General features: G+C 56.0%; 3 protein-coding genes across 8 annotated transcripts in view; all 3 read left to right on the top strand.

Annotated features, from left to right (window-relative positions):
- The first annotated feature begins 230 nt into the window (after window positions 1–230).
- ABHD16B (abhydrolase domain containing 16B) lies at window positions 231–1,818 on the top strand. The gene has a single exon (XM_049650436.1). The coding sequence runs from the start codon at window positions 353–355 to the stop codon at window positions 1,766–1,768; it is 1,416 nt and encodes a 471-aa protein (XP_049506393.1). The 5' UTR covers window positions 231–352; the 3' UTR covers window positions 1,769–1,818.
- A 1,911-nt stretch (window positions 1,819–3,729) lies between these two features.
- Window positions 3,730–22,812, top strand: TPD52L2 (TPD52 like 2). 6 transcript variants are annotated; one of them, XM_049650445.1, is made up of 9 exons: window positions 3,730–3,903; window positions 7,650–7,795; window positions 9,775–9,923; window positions 10,898–10,957; window positions 15,447–15,548; window positions 18,586–18,612; window positions 19,500–19,541; window positions 20,662–20,710; window positions 21,659–22,812. In XM_049650445.1, exons 1-9 carry the CDS (start codon window positions 3,885–3,887, stop codon window positions 21,662–21,664), a joined length of 600 nt encoding a protein of 199 aa, XP_049506402.1. In that variant the 5' UTR covers window positions 3,730–3,884; the 3' UTR covers window positions 21,665–22,812. The 6 variants fall into 6 exon arrangements, with proteins under 6 accessions (XP_049506402.1, XP_049506403.1, XP_049506404.1 ...); XM_049650441.1 differs by lacking the exon at window positions 21,659–22,812 and adding an exon at window positions 21,194–21,388 and having other exon boundaries at window positions 3,731–3,903; XM_049650446.1 differs by lacking the exon at window positions 19,500–19,541.
- DNAJC5 (DnaJ heat shock protein family (Hsp40) member C5) overlaps window positions 15,489–24,179 on the top strand; it is a 44,638-nt gene continuing 35,947 nt past the window's right edge. The window contains exon 1 of the mRNA XM_049650452.1: window positions 15,489–15,548. The gene's annotated coding sequence lies outside the window, so the exon portion shown is untranslated. The remainder of the gene's footprint in view (window positions 15,549–24,179) is intronic.

Raw genomic sequence — 24,179 nt, 5'->3', positions numbered from 1 at the left:
GCAGGGTCCGAAGCCTGAGGTCCTGGGGGCGGGGCAGAACTCGAGACCCACCCACCCCCACCCCCTGCGCGCCCCTGCCCTGGAACCCTTTGTGCGCCCATCACAGGGTGTCGCCTCTTTCCCCAGCGACAATGACTCATAAAGCTGGTCCGCGCCGCCTCCTCTCTCCCTGAAAGGCCCAGGTCATAAAGGCCATTGGGGCCAAGCCCTGAGGAGGCACGTCCCAAGACAGCCCCGCGCTGCGCTGGCCCCTGCAGCTGCCCGCCGGGCCGGGCCTGGGCCTCCCGCCGCGACCCGGACCTGGCGACCGGGCGTTACGGCTCACGCCGAGCGCCCAGTAGCCTCGACGCCCATGTGTGTCGTCTGCTTCGTGAAGGCCCTGGTGCACGTGTTCAAGATCTACCTGACCGCCAACTACACCTACAACTTCCGCAGCTGGCCGGTGGACTTCCGCTGGGATGACGTGCGCGCCGCCGGCGGGGGTGGCGGCGGTCACCGCGCGCTGACGTGCGCCGCGGCCGTGGCGGGCGTGTGGCTGCTGCGGGGCGCGGCGCTGGGCGGGGACGCGCCCGGCCGGCCGCCGCGCGGGGCGCGCAGTCAGGCGCAGTGCCTCCTGCGGCAGATCCGCGAGCTGCCGGGCCAGCTGGCCAGCTACACGCTGGCCCACTCGCTGGGCCGCTGGCTCGTGTACCCCGGCTCCATGTTCCTGATGACTCGCGCGCTCCTGCCGCTGCTGCAACAGGGCCAGGAGCGCCTCGTGGAGCGCTACCGCGGTCGGCGCGCCAAGCTGGTGGCCCGCGACGGCAACGAGATCGACACCATGTTCATGGATCGCCGCCAGCACCCGGGCAGCCACGGCCGCGGCCTGCGCCTCGTCATCTGCTGCGAAGGCAACGCCGGCTTCTATGAGATGGGCTGCCTGTCGGCGCCACTGGAGGCCGGCTACTCGGTGCTGGGCTGGAACCACCCGGGCTTCGGGGGCAGCACGGGCGTGCCGTTCCCTCAGCATGACGCCAACGCCGTGGACGTGGTGGTCAAGTACGCGCTGCACCGCCTGCACTTCCCGCCCGCGCACGTGGTGGTCTACGGCTGGTCCATCGGTGGCTTCACGGCCACCTGGGCCACCATGACCTACCCGGAGCTGGGCGCGCTGGTGCTCGACGCCACCTTCGACGACCTCGTGCCGCTGGCCCTGAAGGTCATGCCCCGCAGCTGGAAGGGACTGGTGGTGCGCACCGTGCGCGAGCACTTCAACCTCAACGTGGCGGAGCAGCTGTGCTGCTACCCCGGTCCGGTCCTGCTGCTGCGACGCACGCTGGACGACGTGGTGAGCACCTCGGGCCACGTGCGCCCCCTGCCGTCCGGCGACGTGGAGGGCAACCGCGGCAACGAGTTGCTGCTGCGTCTTCTGCGGCACCGCTACCCGGTCGTGATGGCGCGCGAAGGCCTCGCGGTGGTGACGCGCTGGCTGCGCGCCGGCAGCCTGGCACAGGAGGCCACCTTCTACGCGCGCTACCGCGTGGATGATGAGTGGTGCCGAGCACTGCTGCGCTCCTACCGCGCGCGCCGTGAGGACGAGCAGGAGGACGAGCAGAAGGACTGGGGGCCTCACGGGCTCGCCTTCCCCTGGCTCGTGGGCCAGGGCCTGAGCCCGCGGCGGCGCCGGCAGCTCGCGCTGTTCCTGGCACGTAGACACCTCAAGAACGTGGAGGCCACTCACTTCAGTCCACTGGAACCGGAGGACTTCCGGTTGCCCTGGAGGCTGTAGTCCTCGCCCCTCCCCACACGGGAAACCAGTAAAGCTGGCCCTGCCTTGGGGATCCCGACCTGGTGTCTGGGGGAGGGTGAGATGGAACGCAGGGAACTGGTGCTCTCCCTCACCGGGGTGATTCCCCCCTTCCCTCCTTCCGCTTCTCTCTCAAACACTTGTGGACGTCCCATTCTGCTCCCAGCTTCTAAAGGGAATGTGGAGATTAACCTGACCCAGTTTATGGCAACACTGTGTGATGGGTGCCTTGATCACCTCAAAAGGATGATGGGAGCATAGGCTGTGAGACCCCGGGAGGTTCCCTTATCCTGGATCAGGATACACAGTGGCTCTGGGAAATTTGAGTGAGGAAGGGTTTGTACAAGTCACCCCGAGCTGTGAGAGGACATTGGCATTGGAAGACTATAAAGCAGGTCTTAGCCGCCAGACCTCACCAGGAGTTAGTAATGTTGGGCCTCTAGGGTCCCCTCCCCACCTCCACACTCCTGGCTTCGACAGGAAAGGATAACAGACTCAGAGTAACAGGTACTCACAGTGGCATGTCCATGTGGGCTATAGACACACCTGCACTGACCATTCGTTTGCTAGGCAAGGCAAATTTGAGCCAGGCCTGGGCTGGGCATCGTTCCTGGGTTCAAGGATGTAACACAGAATGAGAGACAAGCCGCCTGCTCGCCACCATCTGCAATGCAGTTGCTTCCTTACCATCTGCCATGAACTGCATGAAGGGGGGGGGGGGACTACTGGCCTTCCCCAGCACCTGGGGACCGGGGCTAGTCAGAGTGGGCAGTGCAGGAGACTCTGGAAAAACCGAAAGAAGGCAAGTGGGGCAGACATATAATTGACAGCACCAGAGCAGGACATGGCCATGAAGCACCTAGGCCAGTGCAAGCCAGAGGTGACCTTAGGTACCAGGAAGACACCTGTGGTGAGGTGTGCTTTGAGCTGACACAGGAAGAGGAGTTAGCCAGCTTAAGGAAGGGGCTTCCACAGAGGGATCCGTACATGAAGAGTGGGTTGGCTGGAAAGGGAGAGTGCAGTCCGGAAAAGTCAGATCCTGAAGGGTTTGAATACCTTTTAGGAATTCCCTTCCAGTGGCTATTTAGGTGCCAAAGAAGGGAAATTTCGGGACTTGTTTTAGCGAAACCGCTAGTGGTTTCACACATCTCCTTTGAGAAAGTCCGGCAAACTCTTGTTCCAGCATTTGCTGGAAGCTTTACAACTAGCTGAGCGATCTTGGACAAATTACTTTAACCTCAGTTTCCACATCTGTAAAGTGGGGAAGGCTCCACCTGGCTCATCAGGTTGCTGTGAAAATGAAGTGAAAGAACACCGGAGGGGAAGGGAGCACTCAGCACACAAGCGCGAAGGCTTCCCCACAGGTCAGTTCACGCCTTTCAGCTGTGCGTGCACGGGACCCGGGGCAGGTGCGTGCGGAGCCAGATGCCTCCAGCCAAGTGAGGGCAGCGGCGCCTGCAGGGCTAGAGGACGAATCGCAGACACGCCTTTTTCTGCGTAACTCCCATACAATTAAAAAAAAAAAAAAAAATCCCCATAAAGAGGAAGGACTTAAAAACTGGAGGGAGAAGCTAACTCCAAAATCAGGAAGTCAGGCCTCAAACGGTCTGTGCGGTGCGTGAGCCATGGCACTCCTGAGCAGCGGTAAACACTCTCGAGACCTCCAAAAACGCCAAACCCCGCTTTTTCATAACGCCATGTTGGACGGTCCTCCCACTTCCCACCTCCCCCGAGCTCCTTCGGACCGTTCTACCTGTGAGTCTCGCTGGTGGAGCCGACGCGGAAGGCAGCCTCTAAGAACCCGCCCTCCCTTTCCGGCTTAGTCCGCAGCTTCCGCCAATCAGGTTGGAGCAGGTAATAGGGACGGGGCCGAACAAAGTCTTCATTGGACACCGTTAGTGGGGGTGGGATGAAGGCGGAGCACGCGTCAAAGCGGAAGTGGGTTGTCGCGCCGCTGATTACGTAATGCCGCGGTGGCTGAGGCGGTTCCGCTGGCTGCTCTGTGCGCGGCGAGCGAGTCCTGGTGCGGCCAGCTCGGCTCCTACAGCGCCCGAGACCCCGGTCCCGACCCCAGCCGCGGCCCGGCCGCCGCCTGAACATGGACTCCGCAGGCCAAGGTACCCGCGGGCCCGGCGCCTTCGCTCCTCGGGCCCAGCGCGCGCTCCTCCCCTCCGGCGGCGCTTCTCAGACCCTCAATCCCCTCCGCCTCTATCCGCCCCGTGGCTCCTTTTCAGCTCCCATGCGCCGGGCCTCGAAGCTCCCGATGGCCGGGGCGTGCGTCTGCCGCCCCCGGCTTGGACCACTCACCAACTTAACCTGCGGCCGCTCCGAGGACCGGTTCCCCGGCACCCCTCCCCTCGTCCCCAGAGTTTTGGGTTTTCTCTCTCCGGGCAGCTGTCGTCATGCCCCCTCCCGGCGCTTGCCTAGTCGACCGCCCTACGCAGGGCCCTCGAGGACACTCCATCCGACCCTGCACCAGGGCCGATGTGTTGTGCGCTTCTCCCGGGGAGGGGAGGGGAGATGGAACCATCTTCGAGCTCAGTGCAGCGCCCCTTGGGTGGCAACGCTGCTCGGAGCCCAGGCTTCTTAGGGGTTGTCTCAAGGGGGAAGGGTGCAGTGAGTCAGGGCACACCAAGACTGGGCCAGTTTCCCGAACAGACACCCCTGACCGGTTTGAGATGGCCGCTGGGGGTGTGGAGTGGGCCCAGGAGATTAAAATCTTGAGAAGGTGATTGGAGTCGATCTTTCATTCTGGTACAGAAGAGATGCTAACTTCCTGTGTTGACATGACTACCCTGGGTAATTTAAGGATTTTTTTTTCCTGTCATTTGACCTGTATCAGCGTATTAATTTAACAGAACTCCTAGATTCTGATACACTGTGTAGATTTTCCTATCTCTGCAGTCTACTTACGAAATAGTTGAACATCAAAAGCCGCCAGTTTTAAGTTGAGGTTTTTCGCTGTTTGACGTGTATGTCTAATATAGGTAAGCATCACAAGCATTGGATTCTGACCATAGAGTGATAGAAAACACTAAGCACTTACTGTATGCCGAATACCATACCAAACCTGTTTCTCAAACGTCCTTTTTCCATTTTCAGAATAATCCCTTGAGATTATTCCTTGTATTATCACCACGCAGTTTATACAGTTCTGGAGATCTGGGACTCACCCAGGGGGGACTCTAGCCCCCTAGTTTCTCCTACAGCACCAGCCCCACACTCTGTAGGTCTTTTGGTGACACTTTCTTGCCTCGGTCTCCTCTGAACCAGAGTGTGAATGCCATCTACCTACAGGGCTATGGTGAGGTTGGTATCACACAATGATTGTGCGGCGCTTTGGCATGTTTGGTGAATGCCCAGTTTCTATCTGGGAGTGATTGCAGGATCCGCCTTTAGCTTTATAGGCAGAAACAGTCCAAAGACCTACCTACCTTCCTTTATTATAAAATGTTTATTTTTGAGAGAGAGAGAGCAGGGGAGGGGCAGAGAGAGAGGGACAGAGGATTAGAACAGGCTCAGTGCTGACCGAGAGCCCGACGTGGGGCTTGAACTGACAAACTGTGAGATCATGACCTGAGCTGAAGTCAGTCGGTTGAGCGTCCAACTCTTGTTTTCAGCTCTGGTCATGATCCCAAGGGTCGTGGGACTGAGCCCTGCACTGTGTGCAGCCTGCTCAAGATTTTCTCCCTCTCCCTCCCTCCCTCCCTCCCTCTTTCTGCTCCTCTCCCTTACTTACACTCGCCCTCTTTCTAAAATAAAAATTAAAAAAATAGAAGAGCAAGGTTGTGGAAATTTTAAGGCATTTAGCGAATTTGAGTAGATTCAACACAGCACATGAAATAAAGTTATGTGGGTTGATTTCAGTTAAAAATCAGAATTAGTTGATGGGGCACCTGGGTGACTCGGTTAAGCCTCCAGCTCTTGATTTCAGTTCAGGTCATGATCTCACGGTTTGTGGGATTGAGCCCTGGGTCGGGCTCTATGCAGATATCTCAGAGCCTGCTTGGGATTCTGTCTCCCTCTCTGTGCCTCCCACCCCGATCACAATTAGATAAATAAACATTTTAAAAAACCCAAATCAGTGGATAAAAACAATGGTTGTGCTTCATCTGGTAAACGTGTATCAAGTGTCAAGGAAGTGCTAACCTCCAGCTGTGTGGGACATGTGAAGGGAATGAGCTGAATAGAGCATCTTTGTAGGGGTTTTTTGTTATTTTAGAGAGAAGGGGTCGAGGGGCAGAGGGAGAGAGAATCCTAAGTAGGCTCCACCCTTAGCACAGTGTGGAGCCCGACACGGGGCTCGATTCCACAACCCTTGGATCATGACCTGAGCCGAAATCAAGAGTAGGACACTTAACCAGCTGAGCTACCCAGGTGCCCCTAGAGCATCTTTAGTTTTAAGCACAGTCTATTTTTAGCAGATTGTAGGATTTCAACAGTAGAGAAACATATCTGTAACTACAGGCAGTTTTTTTCCCAACCTTTGTGCATTTGTTTTTATTTATTTTTTTAATTTATTATTTTTTATTAATTTTCTAGAATGTTTTCTTTATTTTTGAGAGATCTTGAGCAGGGGAGAGGCAGAGGGAGGGACACACAGAATCTGAAGCGGGTTCCGGGCTCTGAGCTGTCAGCACAGAGCCCAATGCGGGGCTCGAACTCACAAACTGTGAGATCATGACCCTAGCTGAAGTCGGATGCTTAACTGACTAAGCCACCCAGGTTCCCCTTAAACATTTTTTTAATGTTTTTATTTATTTTTGAGAGAGAGAGAGAGAGAGAGACAGAGTGTGAGCAGGGGAGGAGCAGAGAGAGAGACACACACAGAATCTGAAGCAGGCTCCAGGCTCCGAGCTGTCAGCACAGAGCCCGACACAGGGCTCGAACCCATGAACCGTGAGATCCTGACCTGGGCCAAAGTCAGACGCTTCACCAGCTGAGCCACCCAGGTGCCCCTCTTTTTTTTTTTTTTTTTTTTTTTTAACGTTTACTTCAGTAATCTCTCCACGCAACATGGAGCTTGACCTCACGACCTGGAGCTCAAGACTCACATGCTGCTCCAGCTGAGCCAGTGAGGTGTCCCTGTGCCTTTACTTCTAAAGTGCTGGACACCACACAAAGCCTGTTTTCATGGCGTGTGCGGATTGTATGCTACTGAAGGACGGTCGTGTGTTCGGAGTTGGAAAGAACTAAAGCAGACCCATGTTTCTTTATTTGTGTGGGATCTTGTCCGCTGTTAGTGCAGGCAAGAAGATGCATTTAACTCGAAGAGGAAATAGTGCCTGCAGGAATTGGAACCTGATCTGGGTATAGCGGAGGTGTGGAAGCAGTGTCTCTGCGCCTCCCTGCATGTTGTTGTGGGACGAGGGTCGAGAACAGACTCCAGGGGAGTTGTGTTTTGCCGACTCCCTGCTGGGGCTGTGTGACCAGCCGGTGCACCTTGTGTGTGTGATGGGAGCACGTGCTCTGCAGATCGGTTGATTGAAAGTGGTGCTTGTGCTTACAGCCGTATCGTTTCTTTGCCTTAAAAATTAGAAGATCTGTTAGGTTCAGCTGCTTTGTTTGTAGCAAAGGTTTCCTGTCTCCGCAGAGTGTATTATCCTGAGGGGATCAGAGTTCAGGTCTGGCTGCCTCGTGCCAGCCTTTCCAGTGCCCTGAAGCAGCACCTTGGGTGGCTTGAGATGTCCTTGGCCTAATGGCCCAAACCATCCCGACAACCTGTCAGAGTACTCTCCACGGCCCCCTCGACTCCCCTGTAACCTGGCCTCACCCTTGGTTTCTCCCTTGGTGGAGACCTCTACCCTATTTACTTCACTGTAACTTCTTATTGACAATTTCCGACTTTGTTTGTCTCTGGCAGATATCAACCTGAATTCTCCTAACAAAGGTCTGCTGTCCGACTCCATGACAGATGTCCCTGTCGACACCGCGGTGGCCGCCCAGACTCCTGCTGTTGAGGGTCTGACGGAGGCTGAGGAGGAGGAGCTTAGGGCTGAGCTCGCAAAGGTGCTAAGTCTCCGCCATCTGTCCGGGGGTGACTGTGAGTTCAGGCTGATGAGGGGCCATAACGCTGTCTGTGCTCTGCAGAAATTGCCCTGGGAGGTCATTCCCAGAGTCCCACAGAAATTGCTCTTTGCGGCCACTTTTTGTGTGCCTGGTGCTTTGTGTACCGTGAGGAGGGTGTCCACACGGGAACGGCTGCTCTGAGCACACCATCTACTGGGGGTTTCTTTGTTGGGATTAACACTTGACAATTTCCAGACCCCACAAACTATCTGCCCCTGGATCTTCATTTTTCCTTTAAAGATTCTTCTTTTTGTAAAAAGCGCTTCATGTGATCTTAAATTGAGAGTCCTTTAAGAGGAAATGGTAATTAACCCAAACCTGCAAGTATAATTTTTATTCAGACTGACTGCTGGGAGTGTTTCTTTTTTCTGTGTGATACAGAGTCTAACAGCAACTCACTTAGGTTCAAAATCTGGGGAATGAACTTGCTGATATCTGAGCATAGCATCCGATCAGGCAGAGGCTGGCATCCTGCGTTGATGCATCCTGAGTCTAAAAAGAGCTAGTTGTGTAGATGATCCTCAGCCCCACAGCCAGGCCTCAGACCCTGGGGGAAAGCATGTAGCAGTGTCTGAGTTGAGTGAAGGTTACAGCAGCAGCAGGCAGTGCGGTGAAGCTTATGGGCTGCGCTCAGTCATTTCAGAGTTGAGCGGCAGAAGCTCACGTCACTTAAAGTTTTCAACGTGCGTATCCCCAAGACAGCTGGACTGCACAGCCTCAAGCCATGTTGATTATCACACCATGAGTAGAATGTTCTAGTCATTGGTCCTTATTGCTGGAGTAACTAGTAACAATTTGATTGGGTGATCCTATGTTTCTAAGTTATTTCTTTTTCAACTATTTTGTGCTGGAAAAACTAGTGATATAAGGGCTCTGAGCTACTTTTTATTGCCTTACTTCAAATAATCACTTTTTTAAAAGAAAGACTTTAAAATTTTTTTCATTTGTTTTTTTTGTTTAAAGTTTATTTTGAGAGAGAGGGAGAGAGAGAGAGAGACAGCATGAGTGGAGGAGGGGCAGAGAGAGAGGGAGAGAGAATCTCAAGCAGGCTCCACGCTCAGTGCAGAGCCCCACATGGGGCTCAAACTCCCAAAACTGGGAGATCATGACCTGAGTCGAAACCAAGAGTCAGACGCTTAACCGACTAAGCCACCAGGCGCCCCAAGGGAAAGACTTTTTTTTAGAGTAGCTATTGATGCAGGAGCTAAAAACGAAAACCTTTAGGGTAGTCAGGCTCCAGAGGATGCTTCCTTCTCAAGTTACATCTTTTTTTTTTTTTTTTTTTTTTTTTTTGGTTTTAGGGCTTGAGCAGTTTCAGGTGTTTATTTTCAGGATTCTTTCTAACTTAAATTGAATTCAAACTTAATTCAAACTTAAATTCAACTTAAATTCAAACTTAAATTGAATTCAAATTCACATTTACTTTTGGCTTGAGTAACTGCCTTTGCCGACGCCTAGAGCTAACCTTGGAAACATACTTGTCGTCATAAAGGCCGTTGCTCTGTCACTTGAGTCCATCTGTCTGTCAGCTCTGCTTCCTTCCCAGTGCATGTGGAATTTCTCCGTGCAGAGAGGGCCTGGCTGCCAGCAATTCCAGCTTCTGAGCCCAGACCCAGAGCCTGGAGGGAGAGGGGATCATCTCTTCTGACACCTGTGCCCCGACAGGTGGCCTTGCTTGGTCATCCATGGGTGGGCACAGTGATTGGTAGCCCCGGCAGAACCACTTGGCTTGAGGGGAAGAGACAGTTCTCAAGAAGCTGGGTGCTGGTTCCAGATAAAAAGAGATATTTGTTGTTGACTCTGTTCCTAAGACAAGTTATGTGCTGTAAGCGGAAAGTCCTTACGTAATTCCAAGAAACCTCTTGTGTGTGTAAGGATGTTAGTCACTTCCTGCAATCAAGTCAACTGTGCTTTTGCAGGTGGAAGAGGAAATTATCACTCTGCGCCAGGTCCTGGCAGCCAAGGAGAGGCACTGTGGAGAGCTGAAAAGGAAGCTGGGCCTCTCTGCCTTGGAGGGCCTGAAACAGAACCTGTCCAGGAGCTGGCGTGATGTGCAGGTCTCTACCGCGTAGGTACCTGCCCGCGGCAGAGGTGCCCTGGAGGCTGGAGGTCGTTCGCCAGGCTGGTGCCCCTGGCTCGCCAGTAGGGTGTTACGTGCTTGGGGACAGGGTGCCTCACAGAACGGGGGGATCAAGTATCCCTGTCTGCAGGCAGCCAGCCAGCCAGAGGCCCTGAGTCCTTGGCCTAGCCCCTGGCATGTCTTCCAAGAGCTTAGAGTCTACACATAACTTCTAAAAGGTGGACGGATGCACTAGCTAGTTGTCCAAGCAGAAATTGATGAGAGTGTATCTCAGGGTACAAATCTGAGAGGACACTAATTAGGTCCTTAATGAGACTGATTTTCCTGTGGTCCTCAGAGCTCAGTGTCTGCTGAGGTGGATGTGAGTCCTTCTCATGAGCGTGATGTGGTCACAGCCCTAGGACTTCTGACTCACGTGTGACTTTGCCCTCTGAATTTGGGGAGCACAGCTACATGGCTCCTCTGAAATGTATCCTCCAGGGCTGGTGGGGGTGGGGGGAGGGGGTAAATGTCTCCCACTGAGAAGCCACATCCCTGCAGAAAGATCGATCGCATTTTATAAAAAAAAAAAATCACCTACGAAAGCCCATTTCTCTGTCCTAGGGAATCGCGGGTTTGAATCCCAAAGGGTGACCGCCAGAGAAGTATCCTGGGGATGCGGCTGTGCCTTCCTCATTCCTCACAGCAGTACTGTTCCCGAAGGGCCGTCTCACATGGGATGACCAGGCGCTCCCTGGGCGTGCCAGGGGAAGGACTGGTTGGTTCTGTCAGCGCCCGGGCCCCCCTGGGCCTCCCCGGGCCTGCACAGCAGGTGCTGAGCACCAGCAGACCTGGTCTCAGGCAGGCTGGAGTGTCATATTCCCGCTCTCCAGTCCTTGTCTTCCCTGGAATTTCAGCTGTGCTTTGAAACCTGAGTTGAAATAATTGTTCTAAATAATTCACCGCAGACTTTCTGTTTTTAGCTATATGAAAACCTCTGAGAAACTTGGCGAGTGGAATGAGAAAGTGACCCAGTCAGACCTGTGAGTGCCTTTGCCATCAGCACCTCCCTCCTCCTCCTCCTCCTCCTCCTGCTCTTGACACTCTCTTAGGGACCGGGAGGCTGCGTGCACCTGGCACAAACCTAGTTTGGGTGTGTTTTGCTTATTTTGCCGTTACGTGATTTTTCTTAAACGCAAATGACACTCTACTTTCCGTGAAACGGGTAGTCACTGAAGGAGATTCACTTGGCCGCCAGGCCACGCCGAAACCCTCCCTCTGGCTGACGCGGATGCATCCCTTAGGTGACAGGCCTGGCTGGCCTTGGGCAGCACGTCTGTCTGGTAGGCGCCCCTCAGCCTTCTGAGCGGCCAAAGTGGCCAAGCACCGAGCGATGCAGACGGTGATTTGGGGCCTTTGTTTCGGTCTTCCTTCCCTGCAGACGTGGCTGCAGCCGAGGGGCTCACAGAGCTTCCCTCGTCCTTGGGGTGGTTCTTAGGCTGTGGGGGCCGCCTGGACCCTGCCGGTGGGGTCTCGACGGAGTCTCTTTAAGGGGCATCGAGCTGTCAGCCATGTGGAACATGAGCACAGTAGGAAACATACATGGATAGTCTTCTGTGTCTGTCAAAGCCACGGTTCAGAACGACTCTTGACGTTGCATCTGAGGTAATAGCACTTCATTTATCTGCACTCTAATCAGAATTCCTCTGAACAGGGTGGGGTAATGTTTTAAAATAGTCACTTTCTGGGATTTTTTCCATTTCTTACTTAGAAGGAAGTGCTGTCATGGATACCAGAGAACTTGGGTAGTCCTTCTGTGTCTGACTGAAAGGAACTGGTTGTTACTGAGCTTGTCTTTAGGGTCCCCGGGACCCCAGGTCTGCCGGCTCCACGTGTGGTCTTTGCAGCCTGACATCACAAGGGGCGGCGGGCACTGGTGGGCTCTGGCGGTTCACGCTGTCTGTGTCGTTGCCGCACGTGCTCTGGGAGTCCCGGTGTGTTGTGTCCCCGGGGCCGCGTCGGACGGTCCGTCACCAAGTTGTAGATGTTGCGTAGTTTGGGACGCCTGGCAGGCTCACAGTGTGGACTTACCTGAAAAGAGCTTTAGGAGACCTGAGTGCCGTCTCAAATAATTACAATTCTGATCCCTCTGGAAGAGACGTGTGGCTCTGGGCGTGGAAGTGGCCGGGGGGATGCCCTTTCAAGCGCTTTGCCAGGCGGTGGCCACTCCCGGGCATCACTTGCAGCCAGCAGCGCGCCGGAGGATGACAGAGAACTCGGGACGGCTGGGAAGCGCCCGCGTCTGTGCCCGTCGTGCTGCTGCTCGTGGGCTGTGCTGGGCACGCGCAGCCTTGACGCCACTCATCCTGTCTTGTCTCAGCCGCTGCTTCTGATTCAGACGGCTGGCCGTGGCGGCAGCTGTGTTCTGCGTCGCGGAACGACCGCCTGGTTGGGCTCTTCCCCTTGGTAGAGCGTAGCTGCAGGCGTGCCGAGGTGGCACCGGGCGTAGTTGCCAGTTGGTATATGGCGTCCTTTCCTCGTACGGGACAGAAAGCATGGCAGAGTGAGTGTGAGCCTGAAAGGAGGGGAGGCCTGCTCCGGGCTCACCTGACCAGGGCTCTCCTTACGCTGGCTGTGTCGCCAGGCTGGCTTCTCCTGGACGGTGCAGAGGGTGCCCAGCGGGGCAGGTTTGAATCTTTGTGGTATTGCAGCCCAACGGCAGGACGGCCTGCCGCGGGTCTCCCCGGGCTCCCCCTGGGCTCCCCCCGTGGTCAGGGAGCTGTAAACGCACCTGGCTGGCTGGACTGGGATCACGTGCCCACCCAGGGTTGGGGTGGGAGCAGCCACCAAGGGAGGGTGCGGGAGAATGCCCCACGCTGACTGCAGAGTTTGCTGATGGCGGGGGAGGCTGGCATTGGCGGCTGGTGTTGGCGACGTTCCTACACCTTTGTCTTCCCAAGAGCTGGGGGTGATTCCCGAAGGGGGGTGCTAGGCAGGGTGGCACAGTCTAGCACCCTTCCTCACGTCTGGGCCTGAGGTTACCTGCGTGCAGACTCTGGCTCGGCCGCCAGTCCCCTCACGGCCTGAGGGTGGTCTCTCCACTGGGGCTGATGACAGCCCCTCGGCCCCTGCACTGCACGTGCCCTGGTTCGGAGGCTCCCGTTTCAGAAGGGGTCCCTGTGACACCTCATTTCCACACACTTGAAGTGCCGAGGGTGGTGGAGTGGGGGAGATTGCCTCCGGTCCGTCTCCCGTGGGGGTGCTCCCCTTCGGAATGGCCTACGAGCCAGTGTCTCTCCTGCCAGTCATTCAGCGGCCAGCTCCGTACTAAGTGACCCCAAGGGCACTCCTCCTCATCACCAAGGATCCCCGGCACGGGCTCGTGGTCTCTCCAGTGCAGTTCCCCACACCTGGCCCTGTGGGTGCAGGCAGAAATTCTCTAAGGACTTTGCCTTAAATCCTCTGCTTCAGATTGTTTCACTTCAGCGAACAGAACGTTAACCTGACCTTAAACGTTTGCTATTTCGTGAGAAGCAGCTTGAAGACATTTTCTGACCCTGTGTCTGAAACCAAATATCCTGCATGTTCCCAGTTAACCTTGTAGTTGGTGTTTTATAAATAACGAGCACGCTCCAAGTCTGTTGCTCGCAGGTAATCTGTTTTAACTCCCTTTGAAATGAAAGCAGCTCACCAGGTGGGGGTGAGGGTGGGGTCCCTAACAGATACTGCAAGTTAGGGGCCCCAGAGAAGGTCCCAGAGCCTTTCCTTCAGCAGGCCGTGCAGTGGGGGACACACAGCAGGTTTCTCTGTCCTTTTCCTGCCGGCTTTGCCGACCCCGAGGCGACTGTGTGTATGTGCCAGGTCCTGGCAAAGGCTCTGTCGGGTTGGAAGGTCCCTCAGAGGATGACAGCTGAGTCTGTGGAAACCCTCCCAAAAGGAGCATGTGGACTTTGGTTTTTAGTGAGACCCAGCTGTGGTCTGCCCCTCTAGAGCCGGCCTTGCCCCTGTGCCAGGGGGTCCCGTCTAGATCCCAGACACGCAGCTCTCTGGGCTGCAGCTGCACAGGGGGTCGGCTTTCATTTCCATTCCTGTTCCATTCTGTGAAAGCTTCTGGCTATCACAGGGGAAGGGGTTTCTGGTGGTCGGGTTTGTCTAAAGGTTGGATTTAGAATTAGAGTTTTTTTCGTTATGGACCTGAGGAAATCCCGAGGCAAGTCTTACAGTAAAGATTTTAGATTATTTTCTCTCTGTTAACGTGTTCCAGGATTTACTGACCTTCCCGGCAGCTAAGATAAACTCACTGTCCTAGTGACTACAGTGTGTTTTTAAACTCACTTTCTGGAAAGCACGTGTTTTAAGTTCTGGACCCTGCCGGGCACCAAAGAAGCCTGAGGCCCCGCGGCGCTATGGGAACGGCTGGGCCTCCCTGCTGATGGGGTGGCACAGGGACTCACGGGCAGCCTGGAGTGCTCAGGAGGGAAGGTGAGGGAGGAGGGCAGCACGTGATCACAGTGGAGCCTCCGGATGGCACTGGGAGAGTGGACGGGAGGGAAGGACTCCGAAGACCCAATGCTGGTGCTGTCTGTGACCTGGTGACGCGAACAAGGCGTCAGAAAGTAATTTCAGAGAGAAGGCTGGCATCTCGAGAGCCTTGCCGTCTCAAGCTGTTTCCTTAGGGCAACATGTCAGCTTGGCCAGAAATGAGCCCTTGGGTTCAGGCTGCGGTATCTTTTGTTTATGGTGGCATCTGGACAAGGTCTGGCAGCTCCAAGTATTAACTCTCAAGGCGAGCCCAAGGATGTCCTCGCTGTGCCTGTAGCCAAGGCATCCTGCCTGTGTCCGTCTCACAGCTGTTGAGGTCATGGACCCGTGTCTTGTGTGATGCACCCCCCTGTGTGGATGGTTGGGGCAGGAAGGCCTAGAAAGGGTGGTCTTTGCTGTGATCCAGAGCCACCCCTCGCACTAGGGACGATGGCATTGATGGCATGAGATGAAGGTTCCTCAGTTCTGAAAGGATTTGTGAGACCGCACAGGGGGGTTGAGGGCCGGGAGGGCTCCCGAGAGTCTGAGCGGCCAGCCCACCACAGGCCACACATCTACACTGTCCAGGGCACCCCCGCCCCCAGTGGGCGTGGTGGAGCTCTCACATGAGAAGCTCCCTGAATACAGTAACAGAACAAGGGGACCTTTCTGGCTTCTGTCTCAGACCCAGGGCCTCTGTGGGTCTGTCTGCTTTGCAGCAGGCGGACGCCCCACTTGCCGGGCGGTTAGCGCCGTGGCAAGAAGTCGGGGGAGGTGGGTTACCTGAGCGTTAGACGAGATGGAATAAGGTCACAAAACAGTTACTGCAGAGCTCGGAGGTTGCGATCTGGCCGTGCTGCTTTCGTCCCTGCTGTCAGTCCCCTTCCTGGCGGCCAGACACGTGCTCACTAACCCTCTGTCCCCTGGGGTTCTCTCTGGGCACGTGGCGTCCTCGACTCATGGGTGGTGGCTGCTTCTGTTGTGCTGGTTCAGCTGGTGTTTTCTTTACAGCTACAAGAAGACTCAGGAAACTTTCTCTCAGGCGGGACAGAAGACGTCCGCTGCCCTGTCCACTGTGGGCTCTGCCATCAGCAGAAAGCTCGGAGATATGAGGTGAGACACCCTAGTTGGGTAGGCCAGTCGGGTGAGGGTTTGGGGATTTTAGATCCACCAGAGGCTCTGAGGGGGCCCGGGGCTCAGGTACGTGACCCTCCGGGGCCCTTTGGCAGCTGCAGGTGTGGGCACACCAGCCCTGGGGCAGTCGGTTCACGGTCCCTTGTTTGGGGGCTGCCTCTTCGCCACTGCTGTGCTTCTTCGGCAGGGATTGTTGTTTCCTTTGGGTAACTTAGCGCTTGGGATCTGTAAAGGTGGGTGCTTGCCGTTGAAGTTCCACGGATGAAAGATGACTGTGCCTGCAGGTTGGTGTCAGGGTGGGGTGTCGCTCTGGGCAAGCCAGCCGGGACAAGGGTGTTGTTTCCTTGCAGTGTTTGCCCAGCCCAGATCTCAGGGTGTGTGTGGCTGCACGCCAGGGGCCCCAACTGAATGTTCTCCCAGAGTTGATGAGACCTTCATGGCCATCAGAAGTGCTTCAAGCAGGGCCTGGGGCCAGGGAGTGTGGGGGCAGCTTGGACATCTGGTGGAGCACACGTGGCTGCATCCGCCGGGCCCCCTCTGCCACACGGCACTGAGCCAAGGAGACTGGTCCTTGGAGCCAGAGGCTGTGGTGTGAATCCTGGCTTGGCTACCTCCTAGCCCTGCCCTTGGCGAGGCGTCCCTCTCGGGGCTGCTAAGATCAAGCGTGCGCTGTTGAGCGGCAGTGTGGTGTCCTTCCTGGCCGCCCCTCCTCCCCAGGTGTCACTGCCCAGCCCTGCCCTGGCCCCTGACCCACGCTCAGGACCGGTCCCTTCACTTAGCGATTTCAGGGAATGCCTCCCTGTAGCCCCCACCCCATGCTGAGGCTCCTCTCTTCTCAGACTTGAGAATCACGCGGTGGTAGTGCCCGTGGGCTTGGCGTGTGGAGTACAGCATTGGGAGCCCATCCCGCTCTGGCCCCTTTCCTCTTATCCTCGGGTGGCCTCCCTCCCTGCCTGCGTAGGTGAGGCATTTCCTTGCCTCACAGACCTGCCTGGCAGTTGCCTTGCGAGGCCTCAAGGTGGGGGCTCTGCCCTGACCATGTAGCCAGAGGTGAAAACACAGACACTCCTACCATGTGGCTCGTGCCCAGGGCCGTGCTCACCTTTTGTTTGCTGGATGTAGTTAGTCCCCTCCACTTTTTATTTAGAAAAATTGCAAATTTTCAGAGAGGCCGAACAATCAGTACACAGTCTGTGTATTTCCTCTGTCCTAAGGAGTGCACGGCCTCACAACTGGAGATCTGGTCATGCTCCTGAGCAGCTATGGCTGGGGAGGTCCTTTGGGGTCACCCTGTAAACGTAGGCCTTGTCCACAGTGGCTGTGATTGGAGCCTGCAGGTGTGGCTCTGAGTGACAAAAGGGGGGTCTGCAGCGGTCCCTCCCGGCCACACAGTCATCTGCTAATGCTTGACTCTGTGGGTGTGTTCCTGTAACGAATCTCATTTGAAATTAGATGGGACGCCATCGCCGCTGCACTGTGGGACACCTGCTTTGGCCACCTGAGCCGTGCTGTGGTAAGCCTGGTGACAGACTGATCACATGCCACTGGTGGCCTGGCCTTGCTCCCAGGGGTTGCCATGGAGGGCGTGGGGGGGCCATCCCAGCGCTGCTTGGGTGAGCTGTGTGTGGGGTTGTGGTCCTTTCCTCGAAATGCTGGTCTGATGACGGAGCATTTGAAGGAAGCAATAAATGTGTGCTGTGCCTAAATTACATTCTCACTAGGAACGTCCCTGTCACTTCTGGCATGATTCACTCACGTCGAGCCTTCTCCCTCCCTCTTGGGCGCGTGCAGGGCGTTGGCACTGTCCAGAGCTCCCGCGGGCCCTTTGGACGGTGCACCTCACTTCTCTGTCTCTGCTTCAGTCCCGCTCTCTGCTCCGGGAACTGGGGTGTGCTGCTGACCGAGGCGAAGAGCCTCAGGTCACGTGCCCCGCCTCACTGCCGTGTGTCACGTTTGCACCCGTGCTTCCAGGGACAAGAACCAGGTCCCACACAGTCGAGGTGCTCATACGGACTGGCCTGTTGGCTGGTGCGCCTCACCATGGGGCTCTTCGGTTTTGCTCTGCTGTGTTCCCAGGGGTGTGGGGAACTCTTGACGTCTTGGGGTCAGTGATGTGTCCACCGTTGCCTCACCCCGTAGTCTCAGGTTGAGCTGAGGCTGAGAATTCACCACTTCTTGAGAATGCAGATGAGGTCCAGGGAGGTTTCTGTGTGCTGAGATGTTTGCCCTACATCACGGTGCTGCAGACGCCTATCCGAGAACAGCCCGGCCTGGGAGGCTATTTGCATGCCCTGGGGTAGGAGGTGGCAGGCCGGGAGAGGAAATCGGATTTGGGTCAAAGCCTGGGTTAAAGGAGGGGTCTCTGTCTAGCTTGGTGAGCCTTGACGAGGCACCTGCCTTCTCCTCCCACCAAGAGATGGCAGGGCCTGCTGCCCACCCAAGAGACCACATAATTGAGTCTCATATGATCTTCTGAAGGCTTCTAAAACGACTTTCATGTTGGGGGTAGCCTCCAGAGCGTGAGCAGGCCTGGCTGGGTAGTGGAGGACATGGCCGTATTGCCCCCAGACACGCGTGTTTCCAGGTTGGAATCTGCCAGCTGGAGTGTGGAGCTGGAGTGCAGGGCGCTCAGCCCCGTGGGTGTCCCGGCCAGTCCTGTCATAGCACGCACGTGCGCACCCTGGTTCAGCCGAAGCCCTGAGGGTCGTACAGCCCGCCTCCGCACACCCCACCCCTTTGCGCTGCTCCTCTCCTTGGGGCTTCATCCCTCTAATTCCAGACAGGGTCGTGGACACGCAGGTGCCTCGTATGTGACCCAGGTGGGATCGCAGAGGGGCCAGTTGCGTGCGTGAGGGAGCGGCGGCCTCTCACAGAATTGGGGCTTGAGGAGAACAGGGACCGGGGTGGTCACGGGGGTCCCTGCGTGGCCTTCTGGAGCTTGAGTGAGGGGCTGGGGTGGGCACTAGCCTCCCTTTCCTAACACTGCGTTTCTTCTCCTCCTGCTGCTGCCTTTCAGGGCCCGTCCGTTCTCCCACTCGTTTAGGTAAGGCTGATGCGGGGCGTGCCTGTGGAAGGCTCTTCCCTCGATTCCGGGCAGGGTGGTCTCTGGCTGGCCTGTGGGAGGCTGTGCACCTCGGCCCCAGCTGGCACAGCCAGGCCTGCCAGGCGTTGCAGCCTGCTGGGGAGCTCACGGCTCCTGGGGCTGTGACCGTGTGGCTTATCGCCAGCCCCCAGCCCAGCCTGACAGCGTCCTTCCTGAGAAGAGACGTGTTCACGTTGGGGGGGGGGGGCAGGGAGAGGGGAGTGCTGAGTCTCCATTCTCGGGTTCTGTGCCTCTTCATCCTCAACACCGGCTCCTGTTCTCTCCTGCCCTGCAAGTGGATTCGTTTACCACTCGAGGGCCAGGAACGGCAGGGCACCTGTGGGGCATCCTCCTGGGTGGTCCTCACTCCACGCTGACCCAGTCACATATGTCCGGCCCGATACCAGTGCTGCCCCATCACACACGCTTCCAGCTCGGAGGCCTGGAACCAAATCTAGAACAACGTGTGACTTTGAATATTTCTACTTGCTTGACCTGGTTGTTTCTCTTTTGCCGAAAAGTCATTTGCTGTGAAGTCGAGTAAGGACATCTGACAGCTATTTGTACCAAAGGTATTTTAAAGCCCCAGGCCGAGGTCTTCTTAGTTTCCTATTTTAAAGCTCTCTCTCAGCACTGTCCCATTTCTGGGGCAACTTTGGAGGCCAGCGAGAGGAGCCCGGGGTCCTTTCCTCCCGGGGCCAGGGGCCCTTCTGTGTGTGGTGGCCAGAGCTCACGCACCCTGCCAGGCCGGGTCTCTGTGTGGGTGAGCTGACGGGTGTGCTGAACGCCAGGCTCATCCCCTTGGTAACTCCTGCTTCCTTCTCTGCTTCTAACACGCTCCCAAGCAGCAACTCTTCAATCCGCCACTCGATAAGTATGCCAGCCATGAGGTAATGTGCACTCGTGCTCCCAAGCTCCCGGGGCGGGGGGCGGGGGGGGGGGGGGGGGGGGGGGGGGGGGGGGGGGGGGGGGGGGGGGGGGGGGGGGGGGGGGGGGGGGGGCTCCAGCCAGTCGGCTTCACATTCCCCATATCCCTGAGCCAAGGGCCATCTTCTCCCTGGCAGGCTCCTGCTGGCCAGGGGTTGGAAAGATCCCTTCTAGGCTGAAGAGCTAGTCGGGGCGAGGCTAAGAGGAGACCAGTGTATCAAACAGGGCTCCATCTGGAACCTTCCAGGGCTGCCCAGGGTACTGGGCCAGGGAGGGGCAGAGAGGTTCATACACATACCTGGCACCCACAAGACTTCAGGCGCCTCCAAGCCTGTTACGGGAAACTTTTATCTGCACCTGGAGGGGAGTCCCGGTCTCCTTAGAACACCCAGAGCTGTGGCCTGTTCCTGGAAGCCTCCCACTCGTGTTTCCTGCCCTGCGGTGCCGCAGCAGAGGCCCTGTCCCTGTTCGGTAGCTGCCACACCCCATCGCACGTCTGGGGGTCCTTGATGGGCTGCTTCTAGAAGCCCGAGGGTAGGGAGGGAACTGGTTGTATAAGAGGGTGCTGGGTGGGGCTGGGGCTGGCCTGCTCTCTCCTCCTCTGCCTCCTCCTCACTCACTCGTTCCGAATTGTCCTTGGTTTTCCTTTACTTCCGTGAGAGATTGGTGTCAGGAGTACCTGGGACCTTCCATAACTTCAGCATGTGTGGATGTAGGGTGCAGCAGAAATGTGCTCCACATCTCACCCACTGCTCAGTCGAGAGGTCTGCACTTCACCCGGGGTTGCACCTGCTGGCGGCATGCAGGTCTAATGTTCTTGGAGTTGGCAGGTGTGGCTGACCTGTTCTGACCTGGAAGCCTCCAGAATGACCTTGCCTGGACTGTCTTCTGGGCACGCCCCCTCTCCTTTTCAGCTTGTCACATGTTTACAGTGAGGTCTCAGGGTGCCGTCAGGGATCTTTTCTGCAGGTTGATCCTAACCCTGAGGCCCTTCAGACTTAGGAAGGCAGCACAATTGTTTGCTCCCTACACCGACATCTCCTCTCTCTCTCTCTCTCTCTCTCTCTCTCTCTCTCTTTAAAGGAATTCTGCGACCTTTAAGTCCTTTGAAGACCGAGTTGGGACCATAAAGGTAACTGTATTCAGACTGTTCGTTTGATTCTCTTGCTGGGGTGGTGGATTCACGTGCAGTTACGAGAGCTAATGCAGAGGGCCATTGTACCTTTCATCTCGAAGTGACATAACCAGGATATGACGCTGATAACAGCTAAGGTGGAGAACAGTTTGATCCCCACGGTAATCCTTCCCCGTGTTCTCCTTCCTCCTGCCCTACCCCCAGAACTAGCGATCTCTCCATTTCCATGATTGGAACCATACAGCGTGGAGCCTTTGAAGATCTTTGAAGATCGGCTCTTTTTACGCTGCATAAATCCCTGGAGGTACCTCTAGCCTGTTGCTTGTGTCAGCGATTTGTTCCTTTTTATTGCTAATCAGGATTCACCTAATCAGAATTCAAGTTCTGTAGACTCCGTAGAGACCTGAGCTGGCCTGGGATCTGCCCGGCTCTGGGTGCTCTGTCTCAGGTCTTTCTCTCTTGGTCTTTTCTCACCCGTAGTCTAAGGTCGTAGGTGGCAGAGAGAATGGCAGTGACCACCTTCCCTCCCCGACGGGGAGTGATGACAAGCCCCTGCCCGACCACACGCCCTTCTAAGCCCGTCGCAGCTTTGCCCAGCCTCGGAGCACGTGCAGGCCCACCCGTCATCACCACAACCGCACCTCTGCAGCGGGACAGCCGGCCAGGCCGTGGGCGAGCGTGCAGAGCTGGTTTTGAGGACAGTCGTGCCATTCACGCGTGGACCTGGCTGCTGCGCTCACATGAGTTAGAGAACACAGTTTTGTACGCAGATGCTTTACGCCGAAGTTGGTAGACGCAGGACCGCTGTGCCGTCTGTCCTGGGCTGCAGGGGTGGACAGGGCAGTGGGCCCTTTGGGAATCTGGTGGGTTCATGAGAACGTGGAAGGAATGGGAGAGTGATACGCGTAAATAAGTGGTATTTCCTAAAACCTCTCCTTCCCTAAGTTCTAGGAGGAATGTACAGAAGGAAGATTCATCCAGAGAGTCCTACCTGATCCTCAGTTTTTATTTCAAACGCTAAACAAGAAAACTGTGCATTTTCTGAAACCCTCCAGAAAAGAAACTGGTTATCAGCAACTGCCTAATCGTTACACTAATGATCTAGCTTTAACGAAAGCAAATTCTTTATTTTTTAAATGCAGTGAATTTTTCAAAAATTAAAGCTAAGCGAAGCTTTAGTCTCATAGTTAGGAAACATTATTTCTTTGGACTCAAGCTGAAATACAAGCCTTACATCGCCTTATGCTTTGTTTGTTTATAATGTTTTTATATATAAAAATAAGGGTTCTTTAGTGGGTTTTGACACTGTGTAGACTTTGGCATCTAGCTTGAGGGTGGCCTGGACCATTGGTGTGTTTTATTTCACTGATGGGCTTCATCCAGCGTATGAAGCTTGCTTCTCTCTCCTCTCAAGGACTGGGACAGCTGCTGGCCAGAGGGCTCCTGGGCCTCCCTGGGGCAGGATGCAGGGCAGGAGAAAGAAAAGCAAGCCTGCCCGCCCCCCCCCCCCCATGGCTGATGCATTCATTACTGGCCATCTGTATGCATCAGAATGCATTACTGCATTCATCGGCTCCAACCCGACCGTCTGCCCCATACGGGGGCTGAGTGAGGAGCAGGTGGGCTGCACAGAGGTCACCTGGAGCTCTGCTGTTGCCTTTTCTCAGGAGCTACACAGATCTCATTCCCGTTTTGAAGCTGCCACACCCCAGCAGCCTCTCGGGGCCCCACTTGGGGGGTGTGTCTGCAGGGGCAGCTCCGTGCCTTACTGGCTGGCTCTCAGCAGGCAGAGACGTCCCCTGTGCGTGCATCTGTGTGCTCGCTGCAGGGAGCAGCCGTGCCCTCGGGCTCTGTGCTGGCAGACTGTGCTGTGCTCCCTGGTACCCTGAGTGCTGCTCACTTCAGACACCCTGGGGCGAGGGGGCTGTCGTCCGTGCCTGTGCCATGGGAAGAACACCGTTGGGGTTTTTTTCTCCAGGGTTAGAATCTCAGATGGGGTGTGGTGAGAAGGCAGGATTCAAGCGTAGGAACATTTATCTTTTCCTCCAGGAAATAATGGGTAATTTGTCAATAAAGCATTCCTTTGGGGAAGAACCTATGCCAACTTGTGTGGTTGTCTTTCTTCCTCCGTGAAGGCGAGGAAAGAGTGGCAGATAAACCCACAGAGGAGGTCCCTGTTGTCCTGGGCCCACACCCTGGGGAGGGGCAGCAGGAAGCAGGTTCAGCTCAAACGCAGACCCCCAAATCCTCAGTCCTGTGAGTTAAAACAGGACGCACTGTGAGAGGGTGCCGTGGTGACAAGCCTGTGGGGCGTCTGAGGAGGGACGTGTGGAGGGTGAGGAGGACCCAGCCAGGTTAACAGGGTCAGGCTGAGCAAGCAAGAGTCCTGCAAACCAGGCACTGAAGACAGTTTGCTCCACCGAAGGGCCTGGGTCTGGTGTGCGAGCCTCCGGAGTCCTGCGCGCATCTACTTGTAGTGACCCCTGAGCTGTTGGGGCGCAGGGAAGCCACGTGTGTCCCTTGGTCAGGTGCAGGGCTCTTCCTGAGTCTCCTCAGGTGGAGGAGTTCACTGAGGTGGCTGTGGCTGCTGTAAGAGCACCCGTGGCATCCTTCCAACCCCCTCTATGGGTGGGACCACGTGGACAGAGGTAAACGATGGCCTGGAGCAAATCAACTGCAAAGGGAGCTTCCGTGAACTGAGGCGGTGGCAGGGGGGAGGCGGGGCCAGAGGCCTCCGGGTGTGTGCAGGGACACTGGTGAGGCGACCCAGGGCAGTTTGAGGGCTCCTTTGTTGCGAGTTCATCGTTTTAAGGCAATCTGCAAGATTCAGAAGTCCAAACAGGCTCCGGTTCCCCACCCATGCCCTCCCCACCACCATCCTCCTGCATTTCTTCACGAAAAGGCAAGCAGATATGAAAGTGTACTCTCAGACGGTACCCGATGTTCTGTGCCCTGCTTTTCCTTCGTTGTGCTCTGCCCTGGTGCATCAGATGTGTCGACCCCGCTGCCCTGGGCGCTCCCAGTGGCAAGTGCCTTTACTGGGAGTATCGGACTTTCCTTTGGGATCAGGGAGCAGGCTTGCTCCAGATGTAGCAGTGGGGAAAGTGAGTTACTCCAAGTTGTAGGAAGTCTACACTGCACGTGGGACCTCAATACAACAGTGGGCTGGGAGAATGGTGGAAAAGCACCGCCGCTGCCTGAAGTCAACATTTACCTTAATTTACTTTGGAAAGGGGTTCCACGTAGTCTTCACGGATTAAATAAATGTTTTGTGGGGAAGTCTGTCAGGCTTTGTGGGATAGAGTGAATCTGTTGTGGACCCAGCTCTCAAGGGCTTTGCGATCCCATCTGTTGGGGAAGACAAGGTATTCCTCTAACAGATTTGTGTGAGATGAGCTTTGAGAGCTTGGAGGACTTAGAGCACCTGGTGGGGCAGGTAGAGACACGGACATGCCTGGGAGGGGCT

The sequence above is a fragment of the Panthera uncia genome (genome assembly GCF_023721935.1).
Source record: "Panthera uncia isolate 11264 chromosome A3 unlocalized genomic scaffold, Puncia_PCG_1.0 HiC_scaffold_11, whole genome shotgun sequence".
Taxonomy (NCBI): Eukaryota; Metazoa; Chordata; class Mammalia; order Carnivora; family Felidae; genus Panthera; species Panthera uncia.
The sequence above is the reverse complement of the archived record's forward strand: the minus strand, read 5'-3'. Positions and strand labels throughout refer to the sequence as shown.